General features: G+C 41.0%; 1 protein-coding gene across 1 annotated transcript in view; it reads right to left on the minus strand.

Annotated features, from left to right (window-relative positions):
* The window catches only part of ODAD2 (outer dynein arm docking complex subunit 2), a 77,618-nt gene that overhangs the window by 44,298 nt on the left and 7,703 nt on the right, over positions 1 to 25,617 (minus strand). Inside the window, exons 7-11 of the mRNA XM_035130099.2 lie at positions 24,887 to 25,003; positions 16,735 to 16,949; positions 15,394 to 15,495; positions 13,674 to 13,818; positions 629 to 775 (exon numbers count right to left, since the gene is read on the minus strand). Coding sequence (XP_034985990.2) covers positions 629 to 775; positions 13,674 to 13,818; positions 15,394 to 15,495; positions 16,735 to 16,949; positions 24,887 to 25,003 — 726 coding nt within the window. The remainder of the gene's footprint in view (positions 1 to 628; positions 776 to 13,673; positions 13,819 to 15,393; positions 15,496 to 16,734; positions 16,950 to 24,886; positions 25,004 to 25,617) is intronic.

The raw sequence follows: 25,617 nt of genomic DNA on the forward strand, positions 1-25,617 counted from the left end.
CGTGATGCGGGAGGTAGACAGCTGAATGCAAAGAAAGTAAAATCATGTGGGATAGGGAGACTGCTCTCTTACGAGATTGTCCCCAGTGGATGGGGAAAGCAGGGCTAAGCGGGAACTGCCTTCTGACTCATGATAAGGAAAGTGGCAGGGAAAAGGCACTAGAAAGTGTGGGATAACACTTCCTTTGACACAATGTCATCTAACCTTGCTGCAAACAAAACCAGAATGAACACTCACTAAACAAGTGCCTTAGCAGTCTTACATTGCTGAAAGGAAGATGTCTATACAACAGAAACCTACCATTCCACCATCTTTTTTTGAGTTTCAGCTAAGCTAAGCTACGGTTAACTGTGTGGTTAACATCCCAGTTTCTTACTTTTCATTTTGAAAGGACAGCAACTTCATAAATGCTAGAAATAATTTTGAGGGAGACTGAAAATGGCTCTGAAGTTCTGAGTCATTTTATTTTTGTATTATATTACGGACAATACTAAGCTGTAGTTGCATTAAGGAGTAAGAGACCCAGTGCTAATTGGGAAGTATCTGTCCTGGAAGTAAATATACAATTGCTGGATGACAGCTTCTAGAATCCATATAAAGCACAATTCAATCTGACAATTTAACTCACCTTACATTTGATTTCTTCGGTATCAAGCAAATTAATCAGCACTTCAAGGCCGCCAACATCTCTGATTGCCAACTGACAAGTTTCTTGAGACAAGTTGAAATCTCTCATTGAACACAATGCAATTACAGTAGCCGTCTGGTTGCCAGCCTACAAAACAGAGACATTTAAAATGTACAATGAAATACAACTTTGTACTATACAGTTGAGGGAGTTGGATATGTTTAGCCTGGAAAAGAGGAGATTGAGAGACGATATGATAGCCACCTTCATCTATCTCAAGGGCCGTCACATGGAAGATGGAGCAAGCTTGTAGGGTAGGACCCAAACCAATGGATTCAAGTTACAAGAAAGGAGATTTCGACTAAACACGAGGAAGAACTTTCTGATGGCAAGAGCTGTTCGATGGTGGAATGAACTCCCTCAGAAGGTGGTGGAGTCTCCTTCTTTGGAGGTTTTTAAACAGAGGTTCGATGCCTATATGTAATGGATGCTATAGTTGATATTCCTGCACTGCAGAGAGTTGGACTCAGTGTTCAAAACTCCCATTGTTCTAGGCGCATTTTGCGACAGGGAATTTCATTAGTGCGAGAAAACGGCAGAATAAAAGGAAAGGAGGACCTTTTTCTGCCTCCCCACTTCCAGTTAGGAAGACCCTTAAGAGACCCTCTTAAGAATATTAGAGGGGTGGGCAGGGGAAGGACTAGACCATGTGAAAAATGAACATAATATTTTAGCTGAAGTTCATTCATTTTCAGCTTTGTATTGTTGTTATAAAAAAGCACACCTAGACATTCCGTTGTTGCGCCCATAACCTAGGTTTAAGGTGCGATTTAGCTCCTAGTTTTCATATCTCAGTTTATAACACTGGTTGGACTAGATCAGGCATAGGCAAACTCGGTCCTCCAGATGTTTTGGGACTACAACTCCCATTATCCCTAGCTAACAGGACAAGTGGTCGTTGTTTTATTGATTGTAGTTTAGAAATTATTTATTGTAGTTGTTAAAAGTGGATTTCTGTTTAATTTTTTATATGCTGGTATTTAATATTATTCTGTACTATTCTAATGAATGTTACTTTATTTGATGTAGGTTGCTTATTTTAAAGTTATATTTTATTATCCCATTTTTGCATTGCATTAGATTGTTATAAGGTGTACATTCTTTGTTTCTTCAGCTTGTAAGCCGCCTTGGGTATTGTAAGACAGAAAGACGGTATACAAATTAAAAGTGATGAGGAGTGACGATGATTCAATAAGGATGCAATTCTAATCCCACCCCATCTTGACAGTGGAGCGGCAGGTAAAATAACATGCAGACATCTCTAAGCTGGCCTCTGCTGGTGGAGAGTACTGCCAGCAGAAAGCCCCGAAATGAGGTGTTTCAGTGTGACATTGGGCGCTTTGGAGCCCCAACAGTTCCAAGAAAGATTTGATTCTAGGTGCTCTCAGTAGAAGTAGCCTGGAGCTGTTGCAGCAAAGAAACCGCCCCCCTAAAAAAACTTTTTGCTGTGGCATTGGATTGGGTGGTGGATCTGTCACTCCATTCTTTGCAAAAATACTAAAACAAGTATTTATTCACTCACAATAAATCTCAAGTAAAAAAAAATCTTTTTTTCTCTCTGCCTTTCAGGATTGCTTACACAGTTTAATATAGTTTTTTAAAAAAAGCAAAACCGCAATAAAATATTTTTCATATGCTCTGACACATTAGTTCTATAGCATAACCATTACTACTGGTTGCCACAACAATTATTTTTTTCTGTCTAGTAGTTCTTACAGAACGCTTTCAAGGACAAGTCTTAACAAACATGGAAATGGTTAGTTTTCTATTAAGTGTACACAAAAGCTGCATCATGTTGTTACAGCCTTTGAAATCGGATACAGTATGTTGGATGCAAAATAAATTCTACTGGCATTGCAACAATCACATTTAAAGCTTTAAATTAAAGGCAGATTTCATTTCAGAAAGTCTAGCCCTTCTTATAGGATGGTTCAGCATAAATATCCACAAATTTAAATGAAAATATAATATGAATTCTAAAAAGAATGTGTACCATGCTCACAGAGAAAATGTTTTCTAACCAATCTCTGGGCGGCAGCTGAATTTCAGCATCAAGGCAAATGACAGCTGTAAATAAAGAAAGCCATCTTTCTGAAGATATAAGAAATAGCCCATTTAACTCAGTGGGTTTAAAGGAACAATAACAATTACAGTATTACACAATGCAAAAAAATGTAGAGAGGTGAATACCAAACCGCATACATTACCGTAGTTAATACAAAACAATTACAAATATGAAACTTTGTCTGCCTAATGACTTTTCTTGTGAGTAAGCCAAAGTAAGGGGAAATAATGGAAAAGATGTCTCTGTTACTCCTTATAGAAATTTCTCACTTGGTTAGCACAATGGGTCTGGTTCACAAACTCCACAGGCTCCTTGGAGTCCATATGGCTCTTGTAGAATTCGATTCTGAGCATTCTCTTCTGCACAGATCACATCCAAAAAGAAGCGAATGTCTCATTTCCCTGCATATATTCCTACTCTGTGGGACAAAAGGAGCTCTGTTGTCAACCAAAGGAGACCTTTTGACAGAGAGATTATAAAAAGGACTCTGGCACACATGGATAGATGCGGGAATATATTACAAACCGCTGTCGTATCTGCTTGACTATACCTGCCACCTTTTGAAAATGCAAGAGAAAAAAGGAGATGTTCCTCTATTTGCACCCATTAATATTATATCCTCCAAGGCACTGTTGTTACTGAACATGCTTAAAAACATGTGTTAAAGTTTGTAAGCACAATTTTAAAAGCTAGGCTTCCAAGACTTTAGATGTGAGCGATCTAGAGCACTATTGTCGAGCTCTTGGGGGGGTTGGGGGGGAATCAAGCAGTATAGATTTAGCAGCCGTTATCTTAATTAACTAACGAAGGAGCTGAGAAGTTTGACTCTTAAAAGACTATGCTCTGATTACATCTCAGGTTTCATGAGGCCTAAGCTTACTATGTCACAGCAAAGTATATTGCTAATTAAATGAAGCTGTGATGCAAAGTTCATCTTTTTAATTTGAAAAGTTATATAGTTTATACACAACTTTTATTTAAGCAGGTGTATTACTAATACTATTTATTTAAAAATATCCTTTTATTGGCTGAAGGTGATTTACAAACATGCCATAAAAAGAACTAAAAAACCATATATATATATATATATATGAAAGAGAAACAATACAAAATGAAAACCTAAGGTATTATGTGGTTGCACTGCTTGTTGGAATGAAGGTGTAAGTATCCCAGTACGTTCTTAGCACAGGGTTTTTGTTTTTTGTTTCAAAGAAAAACACAAGCACGTTTCTAAATGTTCCTTTTTCTGCTCCAACTTTTCATTCTATTTTACAGAACACAGGTCAAGCTGCAACTTGTTAGAGATGAGTTATGGACAAGTATAACTGAGTTATGGAATAATTCCTTGCCCCATTTCCTGAATCCTCTGGAGTTCTTGGGCTATAGCCTGGCAGTGAATAAAACATACAGATTAAAATAACCAGGGCCAGTGGAAAATCATAACCATGATAAAAATCACAGATTCCATAATGTTCACATTACATGTCTGTAGCGCGTGGAAAATGACTATTGTTTAAGAGCTAATTAAGGACTGACACCGTTGGGCCTGGTATGTCTCAATAACAAGGGAGTGCATGCAGTAAAATTCAGATTAAAACTATTACCAGGTTTTCTGCTAGCAAAACAGAATAAAAATAATAATCACAAGACACAGAAAGAACTATTCTTTCCATATTGGAATCATAGGGTGGTACTGGGCCATTGCTTATACCTCTCAGCTACATGACTCCCTGACCTCTTCATCTTGCAACGCGTACAAAACGTACACCGAGGGAGACTAAACATAATCTGGACTGTGGCTTGTCTCTCACTGCTGGTAGCCAAGATTTGCACTTGGCAAGAGGAGAAGGGCAGAAATGGGAAAGATGAAGCAGACTGGCAGAGGTACTGTGCCTGTCATTCATATCAATGGTTTCCAGTGAAGACTGTAGAGCAGTCTCGCCCAAACTGCTGCCTTCCAGACATTTTGTACTACAACTCTCATCACTCCCAATCAATGTGCGATGTGTAGTCCAAAACGTCTGGAAGGCTGCTCTAGAGTGTGGTGAGTTCCTCCTAAACGCCCTGCAGGCAGCAATAAATTGGGACACTTCATCGTTCATCTTGTTCTGATATGGTTGAAGAACTTGACCATTATGTGATGTAACCACCAGCGGATAGCAAACACATATTGGGTTTCGCACCTGTAAGAAACAGCAACACTGATATCTTAAGTTCATCTTTCTGAAGTACCTAAATTGCACACTACACATTTTAACTGCAGCCTGATGGTACCTAAGTGATTAAAGAGTTCCTTCTGTGGGTGGAAACTGGGAATAGAGAAGGAGCAGGAGATGGAAGGCATCACTGAACCCCTTCTCCAACCTCAACTCGCAGACACACAGCAGGAGATGAACCACCACCGCCGGGGCTTGCACACATGCATCTAAAACCTCTCCATAAGCTGGTTTATGCAGTCAACATGTATAGGAAACCACTTTGGAGAAAAATTAAATTATATGCTCTCCCTTTTGTTTCAGCAATGAGAATCAGGGCATTGGAAAAAGGGATCGGTGCCTAGAGTGGCCCAGTGTTTTACAGCAATATTGTTAAGTGTACTTTTTGAAAGTCTACACAGTGGTACCTCGGTTTATGAACACAATTGGTTCCGGAAGTCTGTTCATAAACTGAAGCATTCATAAACTGAAGCGAACTTTCCCATTGAAAGTAATGGAAAGTGGATTAATCTGTTCCAGACGGTCCGCGGAGTACTTAAACTGAAGCGTTCATAAACTGAAGCGAACTTTCCCATTGAAAGTAATGGAAAGTGGATTAATCCGTTCCAGACGGGTCCGCGGAGTACTCAACCTGAAGTGTACTTAACCCGAAGCATGGGTGTAATTGTTTCCGGAAGTCTGTTCATAAACTGCAGCGTTCATAAACTGAAGCGAACTTTCCCATTGAAAGTAATGGAAAGTGAATTAATCCGTTCCAGATGGGTCCACGGCGTTCGTAAACCGAAAATTCGTAAACCGAGGTGTTCATAAACCGAGGTTCCACTGTAGAAGAGTGCATACCCACCAACATGTGTCCCAAAGCCAGGATGCACATCTCCTGTCCATGCTCCTACGTGAGTCACGTGACCCGCACGAGATCACAGAGCCACTTTTGGGGGGGGGGCATGGTCTAATGGCACACAAAAACGTATGCTTCGGGGCACTGCTTTTTAGGGCAACATCTTGGTGCAAAACTGCACAAGATATCACAGTTTTGACCCACCCATGCTCTCATGGGGGGGGGGGAGTGAGATGTCCCAGTTTTTCTCATAACACTTGCAGGTTATGAGAGTGTGGTTTTTTTGTATGCTTTTTTTGCCAGCTCACAGGGGCATGTGGTGTCACTGCTGGTGCTGCAGTGCACAAAAGCCTTTTAAACGAAAGGTAGGGACTCTTTAACCCAGAGATCCACCAACTGGAGCCAGGTACAAAAAAGTGGCTCAGAAAGGTGCAACAAGGAACTCTGAGCACACACTAAGCTCGGGAACCGAAGCTTTCTTGATATCTGCAGCCTAATTTAGAAGAGGAAAAACTTGTGGTTGTGGTTGTTGTCACTATCATTAAAACTTTGGGAGTTGAAAATTCTGCTGGCCTAATACAAATTGCTCAGAGATAAAGCAATAGATGCTGATCAACTTTCAGTCTGCTCCTGTTTCATCGCCAAGCTTCTACGATGCTCCCATAGCCCAATCAGAGGGCACATGGCAAGGACACCACTTCGGAAACTGGTGCTTCTGTCTGATGTCAAATGCCAGAGAAAGCACTGCACACTTCTCAAAGTGGGGCTGATAATAGGGGAGGAAGCTGAGGACAAACTGCTCTCAGCATCTGGCAAGAGTTGCAGCTGCCACAAGTGGGTGTGGGGTCATGGCTGGGCCTGCAACAGTGTCTGCAAAAGAAATTTAACAAGACTAATCTGGGAAGAACCATTGCTTCTTCAGGCTGTCAAGGAAACAACAAGCAGCTGAGCCTGAATAAAAAGTTGGGCAATTTAGTTGCAATGGAGCCAATGGATTTTCCGAGGGAAAACTAAACCATATGAACAGAGGATTTAACTATCAGGGGAACAATGCTTTCAGGGAATAAACAATTCACTGGCTCAGCAAGCATACTACTGAGATCTCGGGACAAGTCTGAAAAATTACATCTCCCAGATTGTGGCAGCTGATTCAAACATACATGGGCCTGCATGCCATATGATAGCATCTGGAGTATTACCTAGTTCTGATCAGTTGAGAGAATGTTGTTTTGTTTTTTAAAAAGTGATATAAAGAATAAGAAAAGAAAACAATTTAATTCCACCCACAACGTCCCACCCTGCAAAAAGCACTGAATTTTCAGTTGCCAGATGAACACCCATTTCAGCCTCTGAATGAAGAACATCTGAGTACCTTGAGCCTTGTTGGATTGGTCCAAAAATCAATCTAATCCAGCATCATGTTTCACACAGTGGCTGACCAGATAATTTCAGGAAGCCCATAATAATTCCTCCCTATTTTCTCCCCAGGACCATGAATTCAGTAGCATATCCATATAGCCTCTCGAAACGACATTTCTATTTAGCTGCTATGCTTTAAAGCCCTTGTGGTTTTAAGAGGTGGTACAAGGAATGGGTGCCAATTGTGGCACAAGCTATAAGGGTATCTATTGTCGAGAAATCCCCCTATAGAGAGCAGCTTGCAAAGCTTACACACGAGTCACATCAAAGGATTTGGCATTAAATTGTTGAACTGTGAACTAATTATGTACAGGGCATACGTAATTAGCCCTTTTTAGGATGTCAAGCTTGGCTGCTCCATAATGGGCAGGTTATGGACTGTCAATAACTCCTCAAATAGATGGGACAGTCAACATAGTTTTGGATCCATTTTATTTTCCAGATGCACCTGAGTTTTGGTCCAAGCACCAGTAATTAGCTGGAGCTAACCATATTTTAGACTTCAAACTTTAAATCATGCTTTGTGCTCTAGGGATGCAGACAAATGATGTTTTCTATATTTTGTTCCTACTCCATCTTTCCTAAGAATCCCAATGCTTTCCAAAACCGGGACCTCCCAAAGCTACAGCAACATCCCAAACCATGCTTCTGTTTGTTCTTCAAATTTAACATCAAATCACTGTTTACTCAAAGTGTGGCAGGCAAACCACTTCAAATGGTGGTTTCACATCCTGGTTTGGCAGCCACTTCCAAACCATGGTTTGCAAAACCATGGCCTTTACGTCTGAACTATCTCACTGCTTTATTTAAATGCCAAATATCTCGTGATTGTTGTCAAATGAAAAGATGTGAAGGATTGTTGGCTGGGACTGCATTCTTACCTTCATTCTCAGAATTTAGTATGCAACTTGTACTTTGCATTGTCATAATCCTTTGAATGGGGAGCCACCCAACTTGCTAAGCCATTACTTTAAGCCTTTGTGTTATACGACTCATCCTTATCTCCGATTTCCATTCATGTCATGTTTAGGTCAGTGCTTTCTTCTTGCATATTACAGGTAGGTAGCCGTGTTGGTCTGACACAGTCAAAACAAAATAAAAAAATCCTTCCAGTAGCACCTTAGAGACCAACTAAAGTTGTCATAGGTATGAGCTTTCGTGTGCATGCACACTTCTTCAGATACATATTGTTGCATATTGTTTCTCCAGATGTTGTGTTCCTATCTGCCTATGTGTCTCCAGAGGTAGGTGGCTCCTGGTTTCTTCTGATGCAAAGCAATTCCAGTAGAACCAGTCCTATTGTTTCTTCAAGGGCAACCAATGTTAGATCAGGATCCCATTGTTGGAAGAACTTCTTTCTCTAAAGATCCTCAATGTATTGGCAGAGATATATTGAATCCCCTAGAAAAGACCACAAGGTGGACTAGAGCAGCGCTGTTGTCACTCCAGGCCAAGACTCTTATAGCCCATCATTTCAGGCCAATATAATTTGTGATACAATCCAGGTGGCAGAATATTTTGTGTTTCCAAGTCAAACACCAGTGGTCTATCACTTGAGACATTAGATCAGCTAAAACAACTGCAGGTGTCCCTTGGCAACAAGCTGTTATGGCGCTAAGCACCATGGCCCTTTCTCTTTATCACAGCAGAAACAGGCATGGGCAGGAGTGGTGACACATTGCTGCCTTATGATACATAACATGAAGTGTCCTATAGCAGTGCCTTATGATACATAACATGAAGTGTCCTATAGCAGTGTCCTATAGGACTCCAGTGGTGGTCCTTAAGCATTCACTTAAACCAGGCACCCCCAAACTTTGGCCCTCCAGATGTTTTGGACTACAATTCCCATCACCCCTGACCACTGGTCCTTGTACCTAGGGATCATGGGAGTTGTAGGCCAAAACATCTGGAGGGCCAAAGTTTGGGGATGCCTGGCTTAAACTGAAGTGAATGCTTGTTTCCAAACTCTGCTAGAATATAGTAATGTGGAAGAGTAGAACTGGGAAAGTATACAATACAGTACTTAAAAAGTAAAGTAATTTTAAACCTCTACATTTATGAATGCCCTTCTTTAGGCATTCAATTTTACTGGCCAATTATTGATTACATTATTTAATTATCTGGGGGGTTTCCTGAAGAAAGGTTGACTCCACATGCTTAAATCTTTAACTTTTGTGAGCACTACAGTCATAAATTTTCCTTTATCAACCAAAAGAGTTTTGAAGAGCCAACATTATCTTTTCTTTCCTTCCTCCCCTTTCGGCCTTTTCTTCTTCTTGGAGAGTTCCCTTCTTTCCTTTCGAGTGCTATTTGCATGAGCAATTACATTACCATCTACAGTTAATGGATCGTGCAAAAAAAAAAAAAATCTAGTGTAACTAGCTCATAACTCATTTTCCAGCTGTTATCTGTGCAGCTAATTTGATCCAGCAACATCATACAGTGCTTAAAACAATCCATCCAGCAAAAAAGAATGAAACAAATTAAAAGGCTTGTATAACTTTTGACATTTATGGAAGGGTCTAGAGAAAAGCAGTCTCTCGATTCCCCCCCCCCAAGCCAATCTTAAGCAATTCAACTTTCCACTCTATGATTATGAGCATCTAAATCCAAGTAGATAACAAGAGGCAAATAAACATTTGTTTTGGAAAGCTACTATGATGGATATATGGCCTAATTTGAAGCACAGCAAAAGCCTGACGACAATGCAACAGGACTGTCACCACACTTCCCTTTCATGTAGGGAGCCTGCGAGTCACTTTCTATCATTCACAATTCTCTTTTGCAATCTACAATGGTATTTTCCTCTCTGTCACATGCAGGACATTAATTTGTCACAAGGTTTGAAATTTTTTTCCCTAACTGAAAATTGATTTGGAACTGTTGATGGTCTTTATTTATATGTATATCGTGAATTGGCTCGACTCTTGACTATTGTCTTCCCCCAGCCTTTAGTAATGAAGACATTAAATAGAAATGTTCTATTATTTATAGAATTGATAGTGTTGCCTATGAAACACAGCCTGTGCCAAAGTATACATGAAAAGTAGTACATGAAAGGTACGTTAGCAGATCTGGCGGGGGAGCTGGAGGAACAAAGAGATAGGTCTAATTGGAATGCCTAGCTGATTTTCTACCTCTTGCCTAAAAGAACAGATTGGACCAGCCTGGATAGCTCAGTTGGTTAGAGCGTGGCACTGATAATACCAAGGTTGAGGGTTTCATTCCCATATGGGACAGCTGCATACAGAGGTTTGGACAAGATGGTCTTCAAGGTCCCTTCCAACTCTACAATTTAATGATTCAATGAGATTTCTCAACACTCAGTTCAAGGCCCTGGCTTGGGTGTCCCACAGGCCTGTCTTAACCACATCCAGTGCCATGGCACAAAGGTCCCCCCTCCCTTCCCAAAATTAAGCCTGGGGCGGAGGGCGCCGTTGGGGAGGGAGGGAAACGAAGACAGAAGCTGCCGCCGCCGCGGGAGCTGGAAAATGGCAGTTGTGATGGGGAAGAGGCGGCGGAGGCGGCAGCAGCAGCAGCAGGCACGGGGTTGTGGGAAAAGGCAGCGGGGCTCTCTCCGCTGCCGCTCTCCTCCGCAGCCGCTGCTTGGTGCCGGTTCGCCTCCGTGCTCCCCACCCTCCGTCGCGAAGCAGCAGGGCCACCCCTGAAGGAGCTGGCTGGCTGCTGTGGAAGGCTGGAGAAGCGCTCCAGCCACCAATTGCGGTGCTGAGAGGAGGGGGGGCCGCTGGGGATCGTGCCCACGTCCCAGGCAGGGTGCGCACACCAGCCGAAGAGGGACGGGTGGAGGGAGGGAGGGCTGATCGCTGCGCGCCCGGCTCTCCACTGCCAATCGCCTCCTACTGCCTTCCCCCTGGCAGCGGGCAGGCTGCCACCCCACCGAGCTGTGGCCCCCGCACCTCTTCCCTGGGGCCCTCCGGGGCCCTCCAGCGCCTGGTGCCGTGGTTCCCCGCGCCACTAGCCTCTATGGCTAAGACGGGCCTGGTGTCTGATTTGTCAGCAATGGCAGTGGCCAGGAAACAGGGAAGGGGGTTGTGGAGCCCAATATGTCATTTTAGGCAAGCAGAGATTCATCTGGTGTGCCAGGGTTTTGGAGATCCCATTGTCTCTCATCATCCGCATGCCATGAGCCCTATGAATGGCCATGCTCAAGGTAAGTTCACCAAATTAAATAGAAATTAGGGGAAAGATCAGCTAAAAATTAATGCATCTGCCTGCCAACAGGTGTATGCGTGGGGTTTTTTAACACACATGCAAAAGGGAGAGGGGAAATCAAGCGGAAGTGTAGAGTAATCCATCACAGCAGTTAATTAGAGTAAGCATCGCTAGAAGAAATAACTGATCAATTATGAAATCATTTAGCAAAAAAGAATAAATTCCAGGGGCAGCAGGTGTTAAAACGTCGCAGGGAAAGTACTGTAAGGGAAGAAAGCAGACAAGGAGTCTGAGGTGGAAGGGTTAGAATTAACACAACAGTATATTCTGAACTTCCTGCCAACCTAGCAGTTCGAAAGCACATCAAAATGCAAGTAGATAAATAGGAACCGCTACAGCGGGAAGGTAAACGGCGTTTCCATGTGCTGCTCTGGTTCTCCAGAAGCAGCTTAGTCATGCTGGCCACATGACCTGGAAGTTGTACGCCAGCCCCCTCGGCCAATAATGTGAGATGAGCGCGCAACCCCAGAATTGGTCACGACTGGACCTAATAGTCAGGGGTCCCTTTACCCTTTACCTTTTTTATATTCTGAACTACAAATGGGAAAGAAAACTATTGAGTAAAAGATCCACACAACAACAACAACAACCCTGGAACTTCACATAGAAAAAACAGTAAAATAAGGCCAGAAGTGACCAAGTGAAGAAAGGGCAGAAAAACTGTCACTGAAGACAAGAGGCAACTCAGAGGCAACTCAGAAGCTTCAGAGAGTGATGGCACTTTTCTGCCTTTCATGCAAGTGGAAGCATAATGATACCCCCCTAGGTGGTGTCCTAGTGGCCTCTGGAGAACCCTTGGTCTCCCATCATCCTTACATCATGAGCCTATGAACTCCTCAAGGCATGCTTGTATCATGTTTCCTGCAACAAGCAAGTGTGTGTATGGCACAATAATAGTACTGTGTGCTACTTGATAGTTTAAGAACACAAATTTGCAATAATCATCTAATGCTAGTTTATGTTTCTTCATACTTCTGTCATAGTCAAGCAGAAGTGTTCTGGAATTAATTATACCGTACAGTATATGCTTTATCTGTATAGACCAAGTCTGCTGTTCTTCCTAGTCTTCTAGACAAGAAATGGGAGATAACATGCCATGCTCTTTAAATTTAACAAATTCTTACATGGCGTTTTCATATGTATGTCATAGATAACATAGGAAAGTGAAAATAAATTGAGGGTCTTTCACTTTAAAACAAAGCCCGATAAATTGTTTTGTTTTTCATTATAGCTACAAAACTGATACTGTGCGTCACTGATCTACTTTTACAGAAAAGAGATTTATGCTGTTGTTGTTTTGCTCTTGTTTAGATCCTTGCTTGCACAAAGATTACATGTCTGGTCCTGTATTTCTGCATTTTCTTTCATTTTCAGAGGCAAAAAGAAATACAACTCCACATGACAGTATTTTTTTGCCCGTTGCAGCAAATCAGAAACCTGAATCTCAAGTTTGTTTAACTGTCATGTAAGAAAACAAACCCATGAGGATAAAGAGCTTCAACCTGAGAGAATCTTATACAAAGTTGCATACAGTCCTACTTATCACTCCTTCTCCAAATGTGGATACTTATGTAGACAAAACAGCACCATCCATGCACAACAGAGATGTTACCAGCAGACCTGGGAAAATTTTCAAGTTTTCCAGAACTCCAAATACTTAGTGGGGGGGACCCCAAACAGCCCAATAAACACCGAGCATGCTCAGTGGCCATGGAATGCTAACAGACTGCTGGGCAGAGGACAGAAAACTGGGAGGTGAGATGGTAATTGAATACCCTGGGAGACGGTATGGCTGGCTGGCTGGCATTCTGACTACAATTTTGTTGCTGATCCCACTGGTATATTCTGATGTCAAAGTCAATGCATTTTTTAATGTCAAAGTCAATGCATTTTCTCTCTCTCTGGATTAGCAAACTGTGGACACAATCCTCAGTCTGCTGCACTGAAACAGCCTTGCTATTCCACTCAGATTCAACATGCATACCATTGGAGCATGACTGATGCTGCGATCATAGCCATTTGTTTGGAGTAAAAATGGAATTGCAGGCACTCCTAAAAAATAAATAAGTTAAAGCTTCCAAAAGAGAAAAATGGTGCAATTTGAATAGCAATTTGAAAAGAAACAAACTGAATGAAGTTTCGCATACAGCTAGAACACAAACATAATTTTATTATTTGCAGCCTTCTAAATAAAAGTTAAAGTTTGTTTACCTTTATATATTTCACTAATTTCTGAATTTGCCAATATTCCGATGGCAAATCAGTGTTAATCTCCTGATGGCGTTCAGGTTGTTCATCTTCCTCTTCACTCTCTGAGGAACTTTCACTAACATCTTCAGACTTTGCTGGAAGCTTACTAAACAGAAATAAAATAAAACCACTTAATTAGATATTATGGAGAGATAGATGAAATCTATCAGACAGTTCTGGTGTCCAATGTGGTTTACAGAGAACCCTTATGCATGCCACACTGAATTGGTAATCTGCATATAATGCATATTAGCAACCTTTCATGTAGTCATACAGGCACTGTTTATTATAATCATAAAACTAGTGTAGCTGTTGGAACACTTGTTATTATTATGGTTTATTAAATTTGTATACCACCCTCCATCCATAATTCTCAGGGCGGTTCACGACATAAAAAAATGCAAGCTAATAAAACACAACACGAATACCTAATCAAAACCAAAGCAAACCAGTAACACACACCGCCACACACATTTCGTTCTGAGGACTTAACCAAAACGCTTAAACATGCACCATCTCTGCAAAACTTAACAGCAATCCAGTAAGGTATACTCCATATACCAAGCAGAAGCCGAGACAGACTGGCTTAGAATCTGAGCTCATGCTCTGAAAGACAAGCTAGACGTAGGTTGGGGGCATATGGAGTGCCTCCTCACAATTTTTGTTTTTACTTTATTGCAGCATTGGGAGGTTCCCACGTGCCACCCCCCCCCCAGTCAACTTTCCCTACCCAAGCAGCTTTTCTCTTACATACAGTAGGGGGGGGGAATACATGGACACAGTATTGTTTTTTGTGTGCATTTAGAACAGCACACTGAGGTGGGCAGAATCTTTCCTGGGAAAACAGTCTGCAAGCGAAAATGTTAAGTACACTCTTCCCCCCCCCCCGGCCCAACCCATCTGCTCCACTAATATTATGTTATAGCTGTTTTTTTAATCAAGTTAGCTAGTTTCAATAACTAACTTCATTATGTTACGTTTACACAATCCACTGTCGTGTCCCACACAGGGTAGGGGATATCTATTTATCTAACATCAAAATTATTTGTTTCGACCCATATTATTATTTCATGTTGATGAACTCTCTGAAATCAGAGAAAGAATGTGACTGACTATGACATCTCTTGGAAGGGAGGCATTCATTGGCTTTTCAGATTTTGATACCAGATCAGTCCCACAACATTAAACAAAATAGAGGCACGGGGAAGAGATTACAAAAAAGTAAAAAATAAAAACTCACCTGGAAGGGATACTTAAATTCCAAGAGCAAAGCCTTTTTAAAAAAATCAATCTGTCCCTGTACCCTGGATAAGAAATGTGAGCTAAGGAACTGTCTGTTAAGAGCCAAGTTACTGGTACAGTAAGCCAAGCAATCATCTCCTCTCTGACCATGATTGGAAAAATGGTAGCAGATGCAAGTATGAGACAATCCTGCCAGAACCAACAGGTTTATATTTTCAGCTTGGGAGTTCCCTCTTCGGTCATGCACAGGAGTGGGAATAGCCAAAGAACTTTCCATTTAAAAAAACAACTGAAGAGTCCCAGTTGGTGATAGCACATTCTAGTTTAGACTATTGATTAGATTTTTTGCTAATTTGAGGTGCTGATATCACATAGTTAGCTTACTGGGGGGGGTTTTTTCATTCAAGGAAGAGGCAAATAACACATAGAGATTACATACCCTTTACCAGAACCAGGGGATGTTGCTCCAGTTCTTTTCTTGCCTTCTGGAGGGGTCTGTTTCGTTTCCTTTTCATCCTTGTTTTCTTTCCTTGCTTTGCCCCTAAATATTAAATTTTTGTTTTTTAATATGACATTCAATTTTATTGTGAATACATCATAAATGTGTGTGTACATTTATATCTCGAAAATTAATTTGATCAATCGGATAGATTTAAATTGCTTACCCCCTTAATGCCACCAAAGGCCAAAAGATAACCTGTTTTAAAGGATATAATACTCCCTGCCTCAAGATGTCATTACAAGTTAGCAAGAAGGGCAGCTGAATTTTAAAACGTTGCCCACAATTTAATGCACATTTAAATGTCCACTGAGTCTAATGATTTCATGGACCTGATCACATTAATTCTTTATTGGCCCATGCTCATCATATTTAGTACGAAAACACTCAGTTGTGCTTTTTCTTCTCCCCCCCCCCCCAGCAGTTTTCACAACAATGCAGGCTCTTTATATATATATGGTATATATTTTAAAATCCCATTGATGTTTTGTCTTCTCTTGGATTTTTTTTTACCAATGATCCGTTCTTGTATTACACTTGTTAAGAAAAATACAAAACACTGCCCAATTAGAAAAAACTAATTAGTTTTTAAAACCTCAAAATTCTTTAAAGCCCCCCATTAATACAAATGCAGTGTGAGGGTGGGGCAAGAACTTAAACAAAGATTTGGACATCAAGGAGAGAGTGCAGTCCACAAAGCTACTGAACTATGGGGAACCTGCAGATATGGACCCAGCAATGAGCCTAAGACATTCTGTTCTTACCATGACTTGGTTTGGCCTTGGTAGCTGGGCCATTTGTGTGTGTGTGTGTGTGTGTGTGTGTGTGTGGCGCCTACACTATCACAGCAGGGTTGAAAATCACACACATGGGCAATCACAGTAAGCCTCCTGGAATAAAATATTTTTTTAAAATAAAAGCAAAACAAAAATGTAGGACTATTTAATAATACGTACAACATTTTCCTTCAAGCTGGGCAAGTCTCCCTGTGCCAGTACTACTGACCACAGATGCAAGCTGGTTGTACTGAATCATTTGGAAAGAGAACAATAAAATTCTGAGAAAAGGACCATAGATACTGCATTACTGGGAAGTAGTATTTCCTAAATACTAAAATATTTCCTTAATATATATTTATTTCCTTATATATATGGGTGTTGCCCAGATCTTTTTAAAATAATACGTGAACTTCAGTGGGGGGGATTTAAAATCACATAGTGCTAATTATTTCTTTTAAACCATTAATTTTAATTGGCAATATCTCTCAAAAGAATTACATACTCTCGGGAGCCAGGCATGCTCTTCCACTTAAGAGATGGTTCTAATTTCTTGCTCTCAGTAGGCTTGGTTTTTGCTTGAGGACTCCTAGGCTTCTCATATGCATTCTTTTCTCCATAGTCGTAAAACTTTTGGGCTTGGCCATAATCATCTGCCTCAACCGCTTCCATATGTTGATAATGTTTTTCATACTTTGGTTCATCAAAAAAAGTATACTTCTAATAAGAGACGAAAATATTTGAGGGGGGGGAGAGAACATCACTTTTCCACATGAATAAAACATGCTGAAAAATTTGCAAGCTAAAGGAAATCTAGGAAGATTGGTTTTATAGGGTTTTTTTCTCTGTTGGCATATGAAAAATTCCAGCATTCCTCCCGGTTTACAAAAGGGAAAAAATAATACAACCTCCCTATTAATCAACACAAGATTAAAAATTAAAAATTTAACATTTTTAAAAAGAAAAGATTATGATTGGCAAAATTTCATAATGGCAACATCCCAAAATGGATCTAATATTGGCTTACTAAATAAGCTTCTGATACAAATATCACAAGTTATTAAGAATTAATTTATGTAGATTAATACCCAGTTTTACAATGCTCACGTTAGTAAAATATAAGGAAGGCATTCAAAACAATACACTTGAAACAAAGCAAAACAAAAACAGCAGTGGGTTCAGTTGGAGCAGAAGCAGAAGCCTAGTGCAGCTGGTGTTAGAGAACTGCCTTGCAGGGTCCTTGAGAACAATGACAATTTTTCCTCCTAGTGAACAAGCCTAGGAGGCATGGGAAATTTACCAAATGCAACTCGGGAGAAACGTTACTGAAAGGTTTAAAAGAAATTAAATTCTTAAGGGGCATTAACTATTAAATAATCTATAATGCATTGCCATAAATGCTGGACCATAAAGAAGGCTGATTGCCAAAGAATTGATGCTTTTGAATTATGATGCTGGAAGAAACTCTTGAGAGTCCCATGGACTGCAAGAAGATCAAACCTATCCATTCTGAAGGAAATCAGCCCTGACTGCTCACTGGAAGGACAGATCGTGAAGCTGAGGCTCCAATACTTTGGCCACCTCATGAGAAGAGAAGACTCCCTGGAAAAGACCCTGATGGTGGGAAAGATTGAGGGCACCAGGAGAAGGGGACGACAGAGGACGAGATGATTGGACAGTGTTCTCGAAGCTACGAACATGAGTTTGACCAAACTGCGGGAGGCAGTGGAAGACAGGAGTGCCTGGCGTGCTATGGTCCATGGGGTCACGAAGAGTTGGACACGACTAAACAACTAAACAACAATGCATTGCCATTGGAAGGGATAGTGAAAAATGTAAAAAGTGGAAAACCTCTAGTAAAGAAAGCTCTAGCATGTTTTATATTACATATTTTGTGATTTATGCTGTAGGCCACCCAGGGTCTATTGATGAAGGGCAGTTTATTGATGATGATATTAATGGAAAACCGGAAGTGAGTGTTCCGGTTTTCGAACGTTTTTTCGGGATGCCGAACATCTGACATGGCTTCCACTATTGTTTCCGGCACACCTGCACAGTCATGAACCAATCAGAAGCCGCACCTTGGTCTCCAAATGTTTCAAAAGTCAAATTGACTTCCGGAACGGATTCCATTCGACTTACGAGGTACGGCTGTATTATTATTATTCCTAATACACTTGTACTAAAAACACAACTGGACATAGCAAGTTAGAGTCTCCATATAGGGAAGGCACTTTACACCATATTTGATTACAACACACACACCCCTCTAGCCTATAGTAGATTTGGGAAGTGTCTGGCCTTCCAGATGTTGGTCAGTCCCCATCAGCCTCAGGCAGCATGGCCAATGGTCAGGTTTGATGGTAGCTGTAGTTCAGCATCTGGAAGATTACTACCTACACCAGGCATAGGCAAATTCGGCCCTCTAGATGTCTTGGGACTACAACTCTCATCATCCCTAGCTAACAGGACCAGTGGTCGTGGATGAAGGGAGTTGTAGTCCCAAAACATCTGGAGGGCCGAGTTTGCACTTGCCATGATCATACATTGGCTTAATAAGTCAAAAAATAACAATAAACCACAATAATCTGCAGCAACAGCAGCCTATTTACAGCATGCCTTTCAGGATACAAATCCTTCCAAGACTGCTTGCAAGTAGCATTAAACTACTTTTAAAAAAACAACACAATTGTTGTTGTTGTTTAGTCGTGTCCGACTCTTCGTGACCCCATGGACCATAGCACGCCAGGCACTCCTGTCTTGCACTGCCTCCCAGAGTTTGGTCAAACTCATGTTCGTAGCTTCGAGAACAGTAGCATTAAACTACTTTTAAAAAAACAACACAATAAGCATTAATAATATATTTAATGTATAAAAACAAGTCTTATGGTTGTGCTCACAGCCCCTTCCCTCCTCACTTCTCAGCGTGCTTCACTCATGCTAGGATGTCTTCAATTAGCCATAATCTCCCATCACATCAGAAACCAAGTTTTGGTTTTAAACCATATTTTGAAGTTGGTTTAGGGGCTTGGCTTGTTCCAAACTTGGTGATGATATTCTCCCAGCTTGGATGTAATGGGAAACTAAGTTTAACTGAAGGCTTCCTGGTTTCACTTCGGCACAGCAAGAAAGATGGGAAGCAGCAGCATCTTCACAAACGAGGTAGTGGGAACTCTGTAAAATGCAGTGACTGAGGACTAAGTAAAATGTGATGTGAGACACATGTGCTACCATATCTATCAACAGCCAAATGGTTTCCTCTCCACGTTGACTACTCCTGGGGAGTCTTCCGATATTGGCAAAAGGAACCATATTTCCTGGCACTGGAAAACTAATTAAATAATAATAATAATAATTCTGAAAATCTATAAAAAAAACTCTGCCTGTGTTTAGTTTTCAAACCTACCCCCCCCCAAAAAAAACCTACATTATACTATTTATTGTGTTTTATTGGATTTCCTATCCCATCTAATATGCCATTATATATCTGTAAGGAGATGCTTAAATATTTCCTAATGTTGAGTTACTGGTCTGCATGGACCTGCCTTCCTGGAAAATGACCTTGTCTGGGAATTGAATCCATAAGCTTTCCCTCTCAGTCTTAAGTAAAAAACATGAATTTACAATAACAATCCCAATTTTTTGCATGGATTTTGACTACTGAGCAGACAGTCACTACTGTGGGCTCTATTTTTAAAAATTAAAAACAGAAAAAGAAAATATGTAGACATACAGAAATTTAGATTCTAACATGCGACATAAAAGAAAAAAGAGAATACAAAGAAAAAATGGAGAAAAATAAACCAGGTATATTATCCATCTCTTGCAGTCACAGCTAGAAAAAACAAGAAAAGATGTGTCAGTAAAGTAAGGGAGGGGGCAGGTTTTAATTACTGGCTTCCTCTCATCATATTTTTCTTCTCTTTTTGTGTACGGAAGTGCTATTTTACTATAAAAAATTGTAGATTCAGGTAGGTAGCCGTGTTGGTCTGACGCAGTCGAAATAAATTTTAAAATTAAAAAAATGTCCAGTAGCACCTTAGAGGTTTTTTTTTAGTTTTTTTTTAATTTTTTTGTGTGGGGGGGGTTATTTTCAAGAAAAAAAATTAAAGCACTCCCACCTCTGCCAGTATAGAAACCGAGACAATTAAGAGAACCTATTCTAGGGTCAATAAACATGCTATTAATTACTCATATTCCATCCACATTCATACAATATACAATATATGTGGACCCACTGAATTATATTTTTGCTCTGGTTTCTACAAGTTTTATTTAGTCAGCCAGGGGAGCTGTAGCCTGATAACTCTGCACTTTGTTTTTTCAAGCTTGTGCAGGGTTGAAGTCAAAGGTGTTCTTACACCTGTAAGTGACAGGCATACTGTGCTCATGGAAGACCTATTTTAACCTTGTCCTAGGGGTCCCAGTTTGGCCCACAAGACTGTTTTCTCTACGCCACACCCACCTGCCTCACAAATGATATCAGGGCTGCAAAGGAACTATCAGAAGCATTCCAGTGGGCACCATAGCTGCCAAGTTATCCCCTTTTTTAAGGGATTTTCCCTTATGCTGAATAGGCTTCCTCACGAGAAAAGGGAAAACTTGGCAGCTATGGTGGGCACCTGGTTGTTCCTCTGCAAGCAGGGCCAAAGACAAGTCTTGCAAGATTCATCCCAATCAAATCTTTGGTTAAGTATGGGAGCCCTTCGGTTTCATGCGTTTCAAAATTGAATGATGCGGCTAGGGGCAGGGGCAGAGAGAGAACCTCAGTACTCTGCAGTCATACTTTTCAGTCATGCCCCCTTATTACAGTTCCTATTTCTTGCAGAGGGCAAAGGAGGCACCAAAATTTAATTTCCCTCTTCCTCCCAAGACTGCACAGTGCAGTCTGTTCCTTAAAGAGTACTCTTGTACACATGAGGCACAATTATGTAGGAGAGGCAATCTGAATGCACGAACAAATCACACTCACTGGATCAACTCGGATTAGTCTGATGCATATGCAACTGGGCAAAAAGCTGCAGTTTTTAACATCAGGATCAATAAATCTTGAAACGGAGTCCTCCCAACACTCAGAAAGGTAATGGATATTATCCAGAGCATGGAAAATTTCAGACTAAGAGAATCTACAGCACAGAAGATGAGATTTTTAAGACTCCAAAAGGTCTCTCTTCTTCCTGTTCCTCTTAAATTGCATGAAATGTGCAAACAGGAGGCAGTTTTCTTACCATATGTTGTAAAGCAAAATTATACCAGACCTCACATGGTGGAGTGACTCTCTGTATTTCTGGTCGACACCATATATAACTCTTAAATGTGTTGGGCTTCAACAATAAACAGCTCTTTCCCACTGTAATACTATCTTCTTCTTAATTTTTTTTAATGTTCAATAGGAATTTAAAGCAGACCTAGCAGAAGCATTAGCTTCCCTGTCTTTTCTCACCAGTAATCCAAGCACCAGCCTCCCAACGCCTGAACATATAAAGGCTAGTGTTTCTGGATATATCTGCAGCACAGACATATATTGCATTTATACCAGGCTAACTGTCTGCAAAGAATCCCGAGACTGAATTCTAATTTTGCAATACTGATAAGAATCCCCAGCATCTCCTCAAACACCTACAGCTTCCCGAAGAGAAAGCATAACTATTGAATTACTTTTAAGTTGGCACTGTGGATATACTGAGAACCTGGGTCTGTTCAGGCAAAAAGAGAAGATGGGACTCTAGTTGATATAGCTCTAATGAAAGCAAACAGGATTGCCAGTTGCTTACCAAACATTCAGCGTATGCTAGATTTGGCAGAGTATTTAGCAGAATATTCCTTATCTTACAGAAACTGTCAAGTGTTATTGGAAAGCCAAGGCAATTCTGAATGAATTATCTAGGCAACAAGTTGTAGCCTGCATTTTCTTTACTTTAAAAATGCCCCTGGATTTGGGAGCTCCCAGTTTAATAAGGAAACAATATTGTCTCTGGTAAAATGGAGAGTCCAAATCTTAAATTTCTCCTAAGATTAAATATTGAAAAATACAGTTTTCAGGAACTAAGTTTCAATTTAAATAGACTCTAAATTTAAAGCAAATTTGTGGTTTTCATATCCTGCCATAAACCACAGAGTACAATGTTTCAGGATTCTTTAATATATATCTGTTTACAGCAGCCTTGTGCTGCATTGAATGATGTCCCCAAATACAACAGCAGCTTTTTTGGGGGGGGTGGAACTATGGAGGGAATGACAGCTAGGAGCCCGGTGTTCATGAGCATAACACCCTGTTGAACCTGGCCTTTTAAAAAAAACAACTTTAAAACGGTCGTCGTCGTCGTCCCCGCCAAACTGCAATCACTGAAGACAGTAGTCTGCTATAAGAACTATGTGACACTGTTAACCACTGTGTGAATTTTACTCTAAGGAATAAAATGTGTTTCTTATCCAGAGTAGCCAGGAATACTTAAATTTTGGAACTACTTAGCACGGTGGTAACACATGCTGTGTGAGCTGGAAACACCCCGACTGTGTCTGACGTTTAAACCAAAGACAATTCTTGTAAAAGGAGAAATATTCCTTTTATTCAAATCATCAGGGGCAAAGCTAAAAAGAGGAATGGTTTTGATCATTTAATGCACTGTCAAAGACAGTTGACCTTTTTCAGTAAAATACGTTATTTTCCTGCTTTAAGAATTGGACGTTTGCGCAAAGAGAAACCATGTGTAGGACTCTAAAGGAAGAGAAGCAGCTACAGTATTTGCCAATTGCTGCAATCCTAGGCTTGCTTGCTAACATCCATGGAAACAAGTTGATATAGCTTCCAAAGAAACGTGCTTAGGATCTGGGTGAAAAGTCCTGAATCAATGCAATTGGCAGAATTCCAGGTTTACAGAGAGACCCCCCCCCCTTCAACAACTTGTTTATCTGACTTACACACTGCCTTTGTCGATTTAGGGAAAACTGATGGAAAAGAAGCTGCCACCAATGGAGACCAAGACATGCCCACCAAGTGTCCCTGCTTAGCCTTGTCCCTGTCTCGCTCTATCTGGAGCTCTGGTGGAGCAGGTTCAGCCTCTCCCTAGCCAGCCTTGTGTGTGCCTGGGAGTTAGGGGTCCCATGTGGCACGAACCAAGCTGGTGAAAAGCTGCTTGGCCTCTCCTGGAGCAACCGCTCCCCACTCAACCCGGCCCCCTTCCTTCCATGAGCAGCAAAGACCCCAATGCTTGGAGCCAGACACCTCATTTGCCACTTCTTGCTTCCTGGCCTGGGGTGGTCCCCAAAGGTCAGAGACCCACCCCCAAGGTGTGGGAGTCAGGGAGAGGGGAGTGGTAGTGCAGACTCGAAGGCAAAAACTGTAATCTGGCAACATCTTTAAGAAGACTTACAGTGAGAGGCAGGCAAAGTTTCTGCCAAAACTGCCCTGTGAGAAGAGTCTTTTTCTTAACTTGATATTCATTTTGCTTTATTTGTTGTTGGTTCTTTTAAAGCTCTGGAGCTGACTGCCACTTCACAGGTAAGCTTCACCTTCAGTTGTGTTGTGGGCCCTTACCTGGCCAATCACCTGGCAACGCCTCCCCCAGGCAAGATTGGGCGGATGACTGAGGTAGGTGGAGACCCCAGGTATCCAGCCTGGGGAGGATGAAGCCAGCCCGAACTACCGGGAGCCAGACTGGGGTCCAGGGGGCTGCACGCAACCACGCAAAAGTCGCCCCCATTTGATGTGGGCAGCGGTCATTGTTTTATTTGTTGTTTTTTTTAAAGGAATTAAATGCTACTTGTAGGCTGCCTTAGACAGAGTTGTCTTCTGAAATATGGGGTGTAAATAGTTGTAGTAAGGATAATCAAACATTTTTCAGTGCACAAAATCCCAGCAATTTCCCCCCAATAAGCCTCAGGAGTCAGCAAACTTTTTCAGCAGGGGGCCAGTCCACTGTCCCTCAGACCTTGTGGGGGGGGCCAAACTATATGGGGAGGGGAGAGAATGAATGATTCCTATGCCCCACAAATAACCCAGAGATGCATTTTAAATAAAAGGCCACATTCTACTCATGTAAAAACACGCTGATTCCTGGACCCTCCGCAGGCTGGATTTAGAAGGCAGTTGGACCGGATCCAGCCCCCAGGTCTTAGTTTGCCTACCCATGCCTTTGACTAAGGCTAAGTATATTCAATCTAAAGAGCTCTTTTCCTGCTCTCACCTTCTTTAGTTGGAAGTCAGGGGACTGCATTACACACTTAGGTAACGATTACATTTTAGAATTGTTTACAAAACTTGCAGTTCTACTATTTTGAACACTGTGCTTTTATCCTATGCTTTTGGAAACTCAGATTTCATTCATAATGCAAAATAAAACTAGCTCAATTCTGGGGAAAAGGTATATAGAAAGATAAGTCACCAAGAAGCAAAGCCCAACGAACAACTATAAAATATATGATTGCATGGTAAAACTTATTTTCATATCCCTGTAAGCCAATCATTTCTAATATTTTGTGTTTCTGTGTATGTGCTGCTACCACCTCAGGGTGTTGCTGCTGCTGCTGTTTTACAATCAGTGTATAAATTTTATGGAAAAATAAATAAATACCATCCTAAACATAAAAACAATTCAGCTGTGTATCTCTGCAAACTGTTATGACAGGTTATTGGGGAGTAAGTCTGAAATGCATACCTGTTTAGCCATGTTTTCTACAAATGTTGCTGATCTTTCCCTTAAAAATGAGACAAGATCTTTGTATATGTCACTCATTCTCTCGTAATTGATTTCATCCCTCTCTTTTTCCCTTCCCTGTAAAAATAGGAGTAGTTTACTTACTTTGCAGTCTTGCATAATCTCACAACCAAAATGTTTCATTCATCAGAATCATAGACTTACAGTGCAATCCTATGTATATCTGAGACATAAGCTCTGTTGAGTTCTACAGGACTCCCTATTATAGGTGTTCAGGATTCCAGTCCTTGTCTTGAAATAATTCAGTGTGGTTCAGACCACTCTGCCTTGAAATTGCTCATAAGGCTGAAGGTGAGTGCAAGTTGCTCAATGTGACACTCAGAGAAAAGTCCACTCTTTTCTCTCCCTTTGCCACAGCTTCTCTCGACAGTTTATTGATTTATTTATTTATCGCAACAACTATTTCTGAGAGTTTACATGTATCTTCTTGATAAATCATTATTGTAATCAGAGAGCAATTTGTTTTCTGATTTATAAACTGAGGTATAAAAAGTGTAACATTAAGAACAACAAAAATGTAGAGCATGCCGTAGGTGAAATAAGCATTAAAACATCTGTGGGCTGAGTTAACTGGGTATTTGAAAGCCTCCCTAAAGAAAAGGTGGAAATTACTCATGTTGGATAGCATTACGTGGACCTTTAAACATGGGAGAGCATTAGTTTGACATACA

The sequence above is a fragment of the Zootoca vivipara genome, chromosome 12 (genome assembly GCF_963506605.1).
Source record: "Zootoca vivipara chromosome 12, rZooViv1.1, whole genome shotgun sequence".
NCBI classification, from domain to species: domain Eukaryota; kingdom Metazoa; phylum Chordata; class Lepidosauria; order Squamata; family Lacertidae; genus Zootoca; species Zootoca vivipara.